This window comes from Rhinatrema bivittatum, chromosome 2 (assembly GCF_901001135.1).
Source record: "Rhinatrema bivittatum chromosome 2, aRhiBiv1.1, whole genome shotgun sequence".
NCBI lineage: Eukaryota > Metazoa > Chordata > Amphibia > Gymnophiona > Rhinatrematidae > Rhinatrema > Rhinatrema bivittatum.
Genome location: NC_042616.1, coordinates 256573643 through 256587625, shown reverse-complemented (window position 1 = coordinate 256587625; position 13983 = coordinate 256573643). Strand labels below are relative to the sequence as shown.

The following is a 13983-nucleotide window of genomic DNA, read 5'->3' as shown; positions in this document are numbered from 1 at the left end:
TGGCTCTTAAAGGTTTTTTTCCTTTGAAAACATGTATAAGTCATGCATGCCTCTTCTTCCTAGCTACAGCAAGAGCCATAGAGTGTGGTAATTAATAAGCAGCAGGCAGAGCAATGATAGCTGCAACTCGCTTTGTGCAGCACCTCTTCATCTTCCTCTTCCTGAGCCGCTGCCTCAGAGTCCTTCCAGCCTCTGCCCTATCCCCAGGCAGAGTGACATGGGGATAGCATGCACTAAGCACTCGATGTGACTCATTCTGAATTTGGGAGTGGCAGCAGTGAAGGAGCTCTGGCAACCACATGCAGCAGCCAAGGTAACCCACTTACTCCTAGATTCGTTTGGAGGAGAGGAAGAGAGAGTGAGAGCCTTTACATAGACATCAATATGTCACTCTATTTATACCACTGTAAGAGGGGGCACTTTTAACTCAGAGTGGGGTTTGGAGGGATGGGGTAGATTACCTACACAGTAGGAGGTACAAACAGGAAAGTACACATCACTGGAGATTTTCTGTCATTTCAATTGATGAAAAGAACAAGAGGAGTTGATCTGTACAATGCACTCTCTATCTAGCTTCAAACAAGTAGATAGAGAGTGCAACAAGCTAGATGTGTACTTTCCTGTTCGTACCTCTTACTTTGTTTATAAAACCACCCACCCCAAACCGCACTCTGAGTTAAAAGTGTCCCCTCTTACAATGGTATAAATAGTGACATTTTGATATCTATGTAAAGTCTCTCTCTCTCTCCCCGATAAAAACCTTTGTCCCAGTAACGCACTGCTACTGTGGGAACAACACACAGAAAAAAGGTGTAGTTATTTCTGAGGTTAAAACCCATGTTGATGTGCAATACTCTATCGCATTTGACCTTAGGAGCTGCTCATTACCATTAACTCAGCCCAAACTTTCTCCTACTTTCATAGCAAATGTCACATTTGCATACGAACGCATGATACACTATTTAACATGCACATTAGGGCCTTAATACTAGCGTTAAGGCCCTAATGCGAAATGATAAATGACCTGATTAGTCAGCTGCCTGCACCACGCTGCCTTCTCCCTTATCTTGCACTTGTATGTAGAAGGACAAGTTCATATGTCTCTTCCCCCTCTCTCCCTTAAAATCTGGGAGAGAGACTGATAAGGGCTTTCACTGCTTCCCTAGCTCTTCTTTTGCACATACAAGTCCTCTCCATGTCCTTGCTGCTTTTTCCCAGGGGAGGTTGGTGTGCCACGGGCTTCACAAGCTTGGGACATACCGATTTAAACCATGGTGGGTAAAAGGTGAAAGTTTCTGTGCTGGTCCACAGAAACATCCTATCCCCAGAAATGCATCTTAACTGTAAGACCTTTTCTGTATCACAGCAAAACAATAACTAAATCTGGGTCAGTTCAGCTAATACAACAGAGTTTTATTAAGATGACAAAAAGACAACTCATGCCATACACTGGTCCAAAAATAACTCAATGCCATACAGTCTGAAAACTAAACGTGGCCATGAATAATGATTTATATAAAAGTAAAGACTTTCTTTTTACTATAAAGATCTGATGGGTTCAGTGATTCTTCCTCAATGCTGTATGACCCATTATTAAGTCACAGAATTGCCAAAGAGGAGCATGAGCTAGGTCAGCATAGACTGCCCTAGCCACTGCAAGAAACCAGATTTAAAAAAATAAACACCCCCCCATCAAGTTTGCTTTATTTTTGAGATAGAGAAATAGATTTTAGTTGCAAGACAAACTGACAGAAAATATCAATTCTCACCAAAACATGCCTAGAACTTGCACTTATGTCCGAAGTGGCCCTCCAGTGAAAAAGTCTCTCTCTGTCAGAGGAATGCAAAGTCTGGGAAGCTTGGTTTTAAGGACAGATAGTACTAGAAAACAGAATGTTGCATTTTATTCATGTCTGTTCCAGAAAGAGTCATGCCAAGCTGTAATACAGTTCTACTATGCAGTATATTTGAATAGTGCATAAGTTGAACTTATGCACTATTAGTTGGACTTATCTGTATTATTGTATTTTATTTGCTATATGCTTGTTTTGTGTGTGTTTGAAGTTTGTTTTAGAATTTTATGAATGTTTTAATCTGTAATCCATGCCGAACAAAATTACTGGAAGTAGCGGAACACAAAAGTTTTAAATAAATAAAATAGATTTGTAAAAACTAAGCAGATAAAGCACAGAAAAATCCTAAGCCTCATTACAAAGTAGAAAAAGCTCATTTTCAGACATTTACTTGGCCATTTTTTTGTTTCTTGTTTATGCTCTCTTATTGCCCTATATACATCTGTTCTTAAAGTGCCATCATTTGCAGGTTCTTGAGAGTAATCAGTCTCCTTTCAGAGTTACTTCTTATGCTGCTCTTAGACCGACTAGTAGGTGCCACTCTGGAGTTGTGGGTACTACCCCAGCAGCATCACCCAATCCCAGAGAATATTAAGAGTATCAAACTGGTCCTTCATTCTACACCTACCCCAGACTCACTCTTTATCTAGTCAATGTTGCCATTACCCTTTATAAATCATAATTTTTCATCCCATTGGTGTGAATTGACAGTTTGCTCTCCCGACGCCCGCTCTCCCGATGCGTGCCCAGGCCACTCTCCTGGGCGCACAATTCACTAAGGAAAGGTCTGCAAGTTAGGGCCCCGCGGTAAAAAGGAGGCGCTAGGGACACTAACGCGTCCCTAGCGCCTCCTTTTTGACAGAAGCGGCAGCTGTCAGCAGGTTTGACAGCCGACGCTTAATTTTACCGGCATTGGTTGTTGAACCCATTGATAGAAACAGGTTCGGAAAACAGACGCCGGCAAAACTGAGCATCTGTTTTCCAACCCACGGGCAGATTTATTTTTTTTTTTGGGGGGGGGGGGCCTCCGACTTAATATCACTATGATATTAAGTCGGAGGGTGTACAGAAAGCAGTTTTTTCTGCTTTTCTGTACACTTTCCTGGTGCCGGCCAAAATTAACTCCTGCCTTTGGGTAGGCGTTAATTTCTGAGAGTAAAATGTGCGGCTTGGCTGCACATTTTACGTTCTGTATTGCGCGGGACTAATAGGCTCATCAACATGCATTCGGTTGTTGCGGGCGCTATTAGTTTTGGGGGGGGGGGGGTTGGCAGCGCGTTTTCGACGTGCTATTACCCCTTACTGTATAAGTGGTAAAAATAGCGTGTCAAAAATGCGCTGCCAAACGGGGACTAATGGTGCAGTCGGCCGAGTGCACCATACTGAATCGGCCCGAATGTGGGGCTCCCTTCTGGGGGGGAAAAAATATAGTACTTCTGTCCTTTGCCTTCATCTACCGTAATTGTTTAAGGGGATAATTTTGTAACGTAGCACTTAAATTAGACAGCAAATAAAATTACATTTATTTTCAAAGTAGACTTACAAGCATAAATCCACTTTGAAAATGATCCTGGAAAAAGTTACACGCACACAATTACATTTGATACAGTTTTACCAAGAGAATTTACGCATATACTTTTCAAAATCTAAAGTATGTTTTTAAGTCCCAAAGCTGCCCAGACTCCAACCCCTGGAATTCCTCTCCCCTGTGTGTGTAAAAGTACGTGCGCAAGTTGCGTTTGCGTATAATTTTATACACATATCAGTCATGTAACTTTATAAAGGACCATTTCTGCAGGTAACACACTACTTTACAGGAAGTCCTTTTGAAAATCACCCTCCCTATAGTTAATTGTTTAAATTCTGGAAGTTTACATGGTAAACGTTTTAAAAATGTACATCACTAACAAAAGAGTAGGAATTAGTTGTGCAATACAATAACCAAAGCAATGAAGGCATACTGCTCTTTGCTTGTTGCCTATGCTAGCTATTTTCCTGATATAGATCTCCAAGTGGCACTTGCCCACATTCAGTGCAATTGTCACTATTATACTGTACCATTTTATCCAGTTTATTTTTCAAGTTGTCTCTCTCTATGCAGACTTCTCGATAGGCATGATAGGCTTTGTTTACTTGTTCACGTCCTATGGTGCTCGGTTCTTCTTCCAAACGGGTATAGAGAAGCTAAAAGTTTAAAAATCAGAAGATATAATCCACATATTTAAAGAAAAAACCATTCCTACTATGTACTGAGCAATATTTGAAAAGCTCACAAAGCAGTGGTTCTCAAGTCATGCCTCAAAACATCCAAACAAGACTGCATTTCAGGAAAAAGTCTTCTAGAGGAGGTGGAGTTTGAAGGGGGGAGGGGGGTGAAGGCTGAGAGAAAGGATGGACTGGAGAGGGTGAAAGTTGAGACAGGGATTAGCTGGAGTACAGGGAGGATGCGAGTGGTGCGATTGTTAAAGGGAGGGACCACACACACCTGTTAATTTGCTTTGGTTGTCCTCTGGGATCATGTGTATTTTCAAGTGCTAAAATGCGATCATACAGGATAAAAGTTTGGGAAGCCCTGGTCTGTGATGGCAAGGATGTCATAAATGACAATATACACAGAGCATGAACCAATCACACACTATTCTTAACAAGCGAGTGAGACTGCTCTGAAAGGGCATGAAGGAACAGCAGATTACCTGCCTCTGACAACTAAAAAGCAACACATTTATATAATACAGGGCAAATATTACTTGTCAGGAAAACTTCTGAAATTAATTTTAACACTTTTTTTTTGTTTTTACTGATTGTCTGTATCTTAAGGAACACAATGCATTAATATTCATTTATATTACCAGTCCAACAACAATGTGACCAATGCATGAAGCACCAAATTAAACTATTATTTATTTATAATTTGTATCCCACCTATGCCTGGCTCTGTTCTAGGCAGATTCCAAAAGCATAACATAACATATAAAACAAGAAATAAAGCAAATAAAACAATCACAATCTAAATTAAAACAAATACCAGAAACAAAGTAAACTAGTGCCTGGACCAGAAGACATGCCATCTGGAAGCAAATTTTTTCAGCCGGGCAAAATTAAGACCAGTAGTATAGATGGGTTTAAACAGGTTTCTGGAGGGCAGATCCTGTAACAACTATTAGCAAGGTAGGCCGAGGTGACGGCATCTCTTACTGCCTAGAGCTGGGAGTCAACAACAGGGAATGGATTTCTTCATTAACATTCTTGTGGTACTTCCTCCAAGTGACCTGGTTTTTGCCACGGTCAGAGATATGACGCTAGGCTCGATGTCCTAGTATGGCATTTCTTATGCTTTTATGTAAGCGAATCGAGTTTGATATATTTAGCTACGAGGTGTGCTCTGCTCTGAAAGATTTTTCAAATCCTTCCTTCCTTCAAGAATTCCCATAATAAATAGGGCTTACATCCTGGAACTTACAAACATCATTGGCATTAACAGAAAAAAAAAAGGCTATTTCTAGGCCTCTAAAAGAAGTCTACCCCATTTGTCATTATATTCATTACAGTGAATTCTATATAAGAGAGTCAATTATTACACAGGCGTTGTGACATCTTTCCAAAGTTCCAATATGTCCTTACGATTATGAGAACGTAACTGGAAGTCCTACCAGCACATTTGCCACATAGCAGCATTGCAGGCAGAGAAAGCAGTTCACCGGTAGTCTTTTGATGGCACCCGATACATAATTCAGGTTCTGCAAAATTCCTATTCGATCTCTCTCCAGTTTGAGAGAGAGAAGCAGGGTTCATCTCAGGCCATGACACTGCACGATTCCCACGGCCTATTTTCTGCCGATAAGCAGTTAGTGTTGCCATGGAGATATTACAGCACTGCTTTCCTGTACCAGTGACTGTCAGCGCCGGCCTCTTCCTTTCCCTTCACACGGCTCTACGGAGCTCCGCAGCTGTCAACTGCACTGTTTGGGAGAAGGTATCCTCTCTTGCCTGCTCAAAAAGGTTGTGGAGCGCAAGAGAACAACAGAACAGCTTGCAGAGATGGAGGGGGGGAAGGAAAGCAGAGTAAAAGGGGACTGAATGGAGAAGGATGGAGAGGGGAAAAAAAAAGACAGAGAAAGTGAAAGGGGAATGATGAAAAAGCAGCAACTTGCGTGGGGGCAATGAGAGCATGAGTAATATGTATCTGAAGAGTACAGAAGGCGGGTGCTTTGGGAGGCAAAGAGTGTGGGCAAGTGGTTGCCTTGACTGACAGGTGTCAGGATGGATGCTAGGGGAGGAGAGTAAGAGCATGCCAATGTACACCTTACGGGGGCATCCAAGAAAAATCTGTGTGTGTGTATATATAGGGGACATATAAAATGGTGCGATCAGGAATGCAGCCTCACAAAAATTTGTTGAAGCAAATCCTTTCGGTCAAATACAAAAAAAAAAAAAAAAAAAAAAGTGTTTTATAGGAAAAATGTTACATTTGCAAAATCACAGAAAATGTTATACAAAGCTTGATCAAGGCTGTTTGTTTTATTTGAACAGGAGGTTTGATCTCCCTGTTTTAGCAATGGTATTTAAAATCATACTCCCACTGGGGGTTAGGTGGCAGGGCATTAACCACCAATAGTCAGCAGCATTCAATCTCAGGTCACGGCTCAAAATTTCATGACTGACACTACCCTTCATCTTAGCTAAAAGGTTGAGAAAAAACATCAAATCTCCCACTCCAGTCTCTAGACACACACACAGGTATACAATGACACAAATGTTTGTTAGCCTATCTTTGATATTCTTCGAAGCAGTCTAGATCTGGAAGATGGCCAATGTAACCCTGATATTTAAAAAGGGCTCCAAGGGTGATCCAGGAAACTATAGACCGTTGAAGCCTGGCTTCAGTGCTGGGAAAAATCATGGAAACTGTTAAAGAAAAAAAAAATCACAGAAGATTTAAATTGACATGGTTTAATGAGACACAGCCAGCATGGATTTACCCAAGGGAAGTCTCCTACATTTTTTGAAGGGGTGAACAAACATGTAGACAAAGGTGAACCAGTAGATGTGGTGTATTTGGATTTTCAGAAGGTGTTCGACAAAGTCCCTCAGAGCCTTCTTAGAAAAACTAAAACGTCATGGGATAGGAGGTGATGTCCTTTTGTGGATTGCAAACTGGTTAAAAGGCAGGAAACAAACTAGGATTAAATGGGTTCTTTTCACAGTGGAAAAAGGTAAATAGTGGAGTGCGCCTCAGGGATCTGTACTTGAACCGGTGCTTTTAAATATATTTATAAATGATCTGAAAAGGGGTACAATGAGTGAGGTGATCAGATTATGCAGAGGCATTAAATCTCAAGCAGATTGTGATAAACTGCAGGAGGACCTTGGGAGGCTGCAAGACTGGACGTCCAAATGATGATAAATATAGGGAAAAGTAACTCTTGCTATAGTTACACAATGTTAGGTTCCATATTAGGAGCTACCACCCAAGAAAGAGATCTAGGCGTCATAGTGGATAATACATTGAAATCATCAGCTCAGTGTGCTGGGGCAGTCAAAAAAGCAAACAATATTAGGAAGGGAATGGCAAATAAAATGGTGGATGTCATAATGCCTCTGTATTGCTCCATGGTGAGACTGCAGCTTGAATACTGTGTGCAACTGTAGTTGCCATATCCCAAAAAAGATATAGTTGCCTGGAGAAAGTTCAGAGAAGGGCGACCAAAATGATAAAGGGCATAGAACAGCTCCCCCATGAGGAAAGGCTAAAGAGGTTAGGGCTATTCAGCAGGGAGAAGAGATAGCTGAGGTGGGATATAACAGAGGTCTACAAAAACATGAAAGGACTTGAGCAGGTAAGTGTAAATCGGTTATTTAATCTCTCAGATAATAGAAGAACTAGGGAGCACTCCATGAAGTTAGCAAGTAGCTCATTTAAAACAAATTAGAGAAAGTTCTTTTTTACTCAATGCTTAATTAAGCTCTGGAATTCATTGCCAGAGGATGTGGTTATGGCAGCTAGTGTAACTGGGTTGAAAAAAAGGTTTGATAATTACATAGAGGAGAAGTCAATAAACTGGTATTAATCAATAAGGAATAGAAGCTTGGGATCTATTTAATTTGCCAGGAACTTGTGACTTGGTTCACTGTTGGAAACAGGATGCTGGGCTTCATGGACCCTTGATCTGACCCCCATGGCATGTCTCATGTTCTTTTGATCTGCAGTGACGGATTTAGAGTTTGCCACCCCCTAGGCACTGTTTGTGCTATTACCCCCACCTTCTACCCTCCTCTCCGCGGACAAGGGACAACAGAGCAGAAGATCGGAAGGCACAGCCTTCTTTGCTCTGCGCTCTCTGCTTCAAGCTTAATCATCCCCTCATGACGCTGAATGACAGGAGAAGGGGGGCTGGATTGGGGAGCAATGCTATGTGTGCAAGTCTCAACTCTCTTTCTCCTGTTTCCTGCACAGAATGAGTAGGGGGGAAGGCTGGAATGGGTAGCAGAGGTATTTTTCTTTGCTCTGTCCTTTCTAGCCTCACTCTTCCCCCTCCTGTTCTCTGCACTAGGATGGGAAGGGCTGGAACAGGAAGCAGAAGACTGTTCTCTGCTGAATGAGATTAAGCACACTTGGAAGGCAACACATCTTCAGCTGGCCTGCTAACCCCTCAGATTTTTGCTGCCCTAGGCACAGGCCTAGTGTGCCTATTAGCAAATCAGACCTGGTGATCTGTTTGAAAAGAAAAAAAATATACAGTAAAAGCCTGTACACCAGGCCATCTCTGAGGTGCTCACCAAATGACATAGGGATAGAACCATTTATCACCAAATAGGAGACTTACGTTCAATTGGCTTACAGCTCTTGTAGCAGGCTGGCACTGAAAGCACTGCAGAAGTATCACTCAAAACCCCAGGAAGTAGCACAGGAAGTCATTTCAACAGTCAATCTGCTTCCAGAGGAACTTCTCAACTATTCCCTTGCCTCAAGGGATTGTACCAACCCCTGGCTAGCATCAATTAAGTGAGGGAGATGAAACTAGGAACTACAAGAGAGACTATTCAACTGGGCCAAACCTCAGGTCCCCTTACCGTTCCATACTTCATTGACTGGCAGTGGACAGAATGGAAGCCAATCCCAATATTGCAGTACGCATGGCTGGAGAAAGCAGAGTTGCTTACTTGTAACATGTGTTCTCCTAGGACAGCAGGATGTTAAGTCCTCAGATGGAGCCTGGCACGGAAAACTTCTGTCAGATTATAGAACTTTGACTGGGTACACTGAGCATGCCCAGCATGCCCTATACCACGCATCCACACGGGGTCCCCTCTTCAGTCTCGTAACATAGAATTACGATAAAAATAAAATAATAAACCATAGGAGAAATCCAACTCCGCAGGATGGTGGGTGGGTTTCATGAGGACTAACATCCTGCTGTCCTAGAAGAACACCTGTTACAGGTAAGCAACTCTGCTTTCTCCTAAGGCAAGCAGGATGGTAGTCCTCACATAGGTGAATTCCTAGCTACAGGCTGTCCCTGAGAACAAAAGGACCAACAGACACCTAACCAAGTACTAACAGGCACCACACAACAGTGGTGCTGTTAGCAACAGAGGGAGACAGCCAGAACCCGAAAAGGGGCCATAGGCAGGAAAAGTTGGGTTTAGAGCTGAAAGAGATTCCCCAAGGACGGACTGGCCGAATCTGTCACAACAGCCACCCCTGTCCAGACAATAGTGAAAGGTGAACATCTGGAGGGAACTCCAAGTCGCAGCCTTGCAAATCTCCACAGAATCAACCTCGCAACACTCAGGCCGAGAGAGACAGGGCCCGGAGGTTGGGATGCCACAGTCTGCCCCGATTCTGAGTGATGAGGTCTGGGGAAGTCCCTAGGCTGACTGGCTCCTGGAGGGAGAGATCCCGCAGGAGCGAGAACCAGACCTGACTTGGCCAATGTGGGGCTATGAGGCTCATAGTACCCTGGTCTTGGCGAAGCTTCAAGAGAGTCTTCATCACTTGAGGGATCGGAGGATACACATACCAAAGGCCCTGGCTCCAGCTGCAGGCAAAGGCATCCGAGGCCAAGGCGCCGTCTGCTTGGTACAGGGAGCAGAACTGAGCTACCTTGCTGCTGCAAGGGGAGGTGAACAGATCCACGTTCAGGTTCCCCAGAGATAAAAGATCTGATCTGCCACTGCCTGGTTCAGGGACCACAAGTGAGACTTGAAAGCTCAACTGAAATGGTCCGCTATTACATTGTCCATTCCGGCCAGGTACAAGGCTCAGAGCATCATTCCCTGGGACAAGGTCCAGGACCAGATCTGGACCAGATTCCTGTCAGTCCTTGGACCTCTCAGACAGCGTCTCATGGGTGCTGGTGGCTTCTAGAAAGCCTTCCACCAGGAAGTACTATAGTTTGAAATGGAAAAGATTTTCCATCTGGTGTGCAGGGCATGACTTGGATCCATTCACCTGCCCCCTTCCCAAGCTGTTGGACTACTTTTGTCATCTTTCAGAGACTGGGCTGCAAAACAGCTTATACCACATGGCAATCTGGTTGTATGTCTGGATCAGGACCACCTTGCCAACCAGCTGATCTCTGATAGCCCAGAGAGCATACCTGATCGCCTGAAGCTCCAGGAAGTTGATTTGGCATTGTGCTTCTTGGGCGGACCACAGACTTTGGGTGTGGAGCCCTTGTACATGGGCTCACCACCCCAGATTTGACACAGCCATGGTGAGGACAACCAGAACAATGGGAAAGTGGAATGAGACCCCCCTGCTTCAGATTGGAGAGGTTCCCCCACCAGGACAGAGTCCCGGAGAAATGGTGTAACCTGGATGTGAACACAGAGGCTCTGGGAGGCCGGATGTCACTTAACCTCAGGGTCCATTGGGGCCTGCACATATGCAAGCGGACAAAGGGAGTAACATGGATGGTAGCAGCCATGTGCCCTTCAGCCTCAATATTTGTCTCGCGGAGACCCGCTGGCTCTGCTGCAACACCCTCGCGAGGGACACCAAGGTCAGCACCCTGCTGTGGGGTAGATAGGCCTTCACCTGAGCTGTGTCCGGCAGGGCTCTGATGAAGTCCAGCTGGGTCGACGGACTCAGATGAGACTTTGGGTAGTTGATAATGAACCCCCAATGACTCCAGCACCCGGATGGTTAAGCACAAGGAACACGTTGCCCCTACCTGGATGGTGCTTTTAACCAGCCAATTGTCCAGGTAGGGGAAAACCTGCACTCCCAACTTGTGCAGGTGTGCCCCCACCACGGCCATACACTTGATAAAGACCCGCGGTGCGAAGGCCAGACCGAACGGCAACACCCTGTTTTGAAAGTGGCGTTCGCCCACCACAAACTTGAGATACTTCCTATGACCTCAGAAGATTTCGATGTGGGTATAGGTGTCTTAAATCAAGGGAGCATAGCCAGTCCCCTTTTTGCAAGAGGGGAATCAGGGTGCCCAGAGAGACCATCTTGAACCTTTCTTTTTTTAGAAATCTGTTCAAGGCCCTCAGATCCAGGATGGGACGAAGACCCCCAGTTTTCTTTTGAATCAGAAAATACCGGAAGTAGAAACCCCATCCCCAATGTCCTGGTGTAACAGGTTTGACTGCCTTGGCCATTATTAGGGTGGAGAGCTCCACCAAGAGGATTTCCTGACACACTGTTGGCTCCCCAAAAGGGGTTTGGACGAGAATGTGGTTGAACACCCAACAGATTCAGTCTGTATCCTTGCCAGACGATGGACAGAACCCTCTGGTCCAAGGTGATGTAGCCAACTGCACAGGGATGAACAGCTTGCTTTTGCTCCCGCCCCTCCAGTCAAAACCCTTTAGCGGGGCTGGGCAGTGGTGCTGGTTGTGGTTTGTGGGAATGAAACGCAGGCGGGTAATACTTCCGCTGAAGACAGAAGGAGCACCTTGGCCCTTACCAAGCCAAACTCCTGGCTGAAGACGGCAAGTCAGAGGTACTGGCAAAAGGTGCTGGAGGGTCTCATGGTGGTCTTGCAACTGAGCCACCACATCCCTCACCTTATCACCAAAGAGATTTTCGCCATTGCATGGCAAGTTGGCCAGCCTCTCCTGCACTTCTGGCCAGAGGGCCAAGGCTCGGAGCCAAGCCATCCTCCAGGCACCATTTCCAGCCACCACAACTCTTGCCACCTTCTCAAATGCACTGTAGGTGGAGCACATCTCATGCTTCCTGCACGCAAGATGCCAATGCACGACCACCAAAGCAGCCTCCTGCTGCTGCTGGGGCAGTCGATCGGCTACCTCCTGAACCTGTTTCCAGAGGTTACGGGAGTACTGGGTCATATAAAGCTGGTAGGAGGCTGTGGGAATTATAAGCTTTGCCAGCAAGCCATTTCAGGGTTTTACACTAACTTCCCTTCTCCCTGGCCTATGCGCTGAATAAAGCATTACTTGTGCTTAAGCCTCTCTGCCTAGGAGAGGATACCTGACTGTAATGTATTTCTCTAGCTTATAATTAACCCTGATTGCCTGAAAGAAAAGCTAGTTGCCCCTAGTCAGGGGCAGGACAAAGACAGGAGGTATAGAATTCAGCAGCCAATGAAATGATCCGTACACACCCCCTGAGCCAAGCCAATAGTGTAGAGTCACGTCTGTTGCTATGTGGAAAGGAGCCAATCATGTGATGACACATCATCTGCCTTTGTATGAATGTACAATAAAAAGAGCACCCTTGGGAGTGCTCGGCCCTTTTTCCTGCCTGCGATGAAACCTGCCTGATGCGTCTTCATTGCCTCCATATTCAACAGAGGCGATTCAAAAATCAGCATGGCACCCTGAAAGACTTTCCTACCCAGCGCATCCAGTGCCTGATGGGCCCTTCCCCAGGGAAGCTGAGGCATGGGTTTTGGAGCGCTTGGCCTTTTTAAGTGTGGACTCAAGCACCACAGACTGGTGGGGGAGCTGATGTTCCTCAAAGTCAGTGGCATGCTGTAAAAGGTACACCCCATCGGCCTTCCTATTCACAGGCAGCACTGTGAGGGGGTGTTCCCAAATTCTCAAGAGCAGCTCCTTGAAGATTTCATGGGCTGGAACAGCCTTAAGCTCCTTTGGAGCATCCACAAACTGGAGGACCTCCAGCATTTTGTGCCTAGTGTCCTCTGACATTAGCTGGAACAGAATGGCTTCCGCCATGGCCTGCACAAACTCTGCAAAGGTTAGGTCTTTGGGTGGGGTCCTCCATTGCTCCTCCAGGGGAGACAAGTCTGAGGGTAGGCTCTCTGAATCCTCCGGAGGAGGAATTGGAAGTGGCATCTCCCTAGGGGTCATAAGAGGTATAGTGTCCTCACTGAAATCAGCTGGGAATGAAAACCTGGGAATGCCCCGAGGATAAGGCACCATGGGCACAGACGGCATAGTCGGTCCTGATGGCCCCCGATGAACCCACAGGTATACGCGGGAGGGCCAACCAGGAAAGGGAGGGTGCAGAGGTGCCACCAGCCTCGAAGGGCCTTCTTCATCTGAGGAGCCATGAACAAGGATGGCATCAGGCTAAGTAATGGTGTCCCACTTGGCATCGATGGTCTCCGGGGCACCGGAACCAGCTGAGTGAGGACAGAGGAGAACATTGAGGTGCTCAAACAGTGGCTCTAAGCAGGGACAGGAGCCACTGGTGCTGGCAGAGGCACCGGCTTGATCCATTGCCAACTGCACTCTGTGCTCCAACTCCTCTTCGAATTTCACTGATGCCAGAACCGGCTGAGCGGGAGGAGTGGCACAATCTTCCTCAGAGCCTCAAGGGAGGTCAGTACCTGGCACCAGCATCAGTGGAGACCACCTCGGAGCCCCAATATCGACAGAGGGTATAACCTTGCCTCGGGGACACTTCGGGGACATCGTGGTAAGAACCGGTGCTAGCCCGAGCCCGGTTCCTTGCAGCGACGGTGACTGATGACAGTTTTCTCGATTTCCCACAGTGCTCGGTCCAGTCTTTCCCCAGTGCCAAGATGGAAGCTGGAGATCCAGATGCCCTTGACCTAGAAGAGACCGAGGAGGGCCGATCACCAGCCCTCTGCTCCTCCGGTGTTACCGGTGGAGGTTCCAATGGTGAGGGGTCAATAGACATCGGTTCCCCATGATCCTTTAGTGTCTTCGACACAGACGCCAAAGG

At 45.9% G+C, this 13983-nt stretch overlaps 1 protein-coding gene across 3 annotated transcripts in view; it reads right to left on the bottom strand.

Annotated features, from left to right (window-relative positions):
- AZI2 (5-azacytidine induced 2) overlaps positions 1 to 13983 on the bottom strand; it is a 137113-nt gene that overhangs the window by 72659 nt on the left and 50471 nt on the right. For all 3 annotated transcript variants that reach the window (XM_029589425.1, XM_029589423.1, XM_029589424.1), the window contains exon 3: positions 3912 to 4037. In XM_029589425.1, the coding sequence (XP_029445285.1) occupies positions 3912 to 4037 (126 nt within the window). The remainder of the gene's footprint in view (positions 1 to 3911; positions 4038 to 13983) is intronic.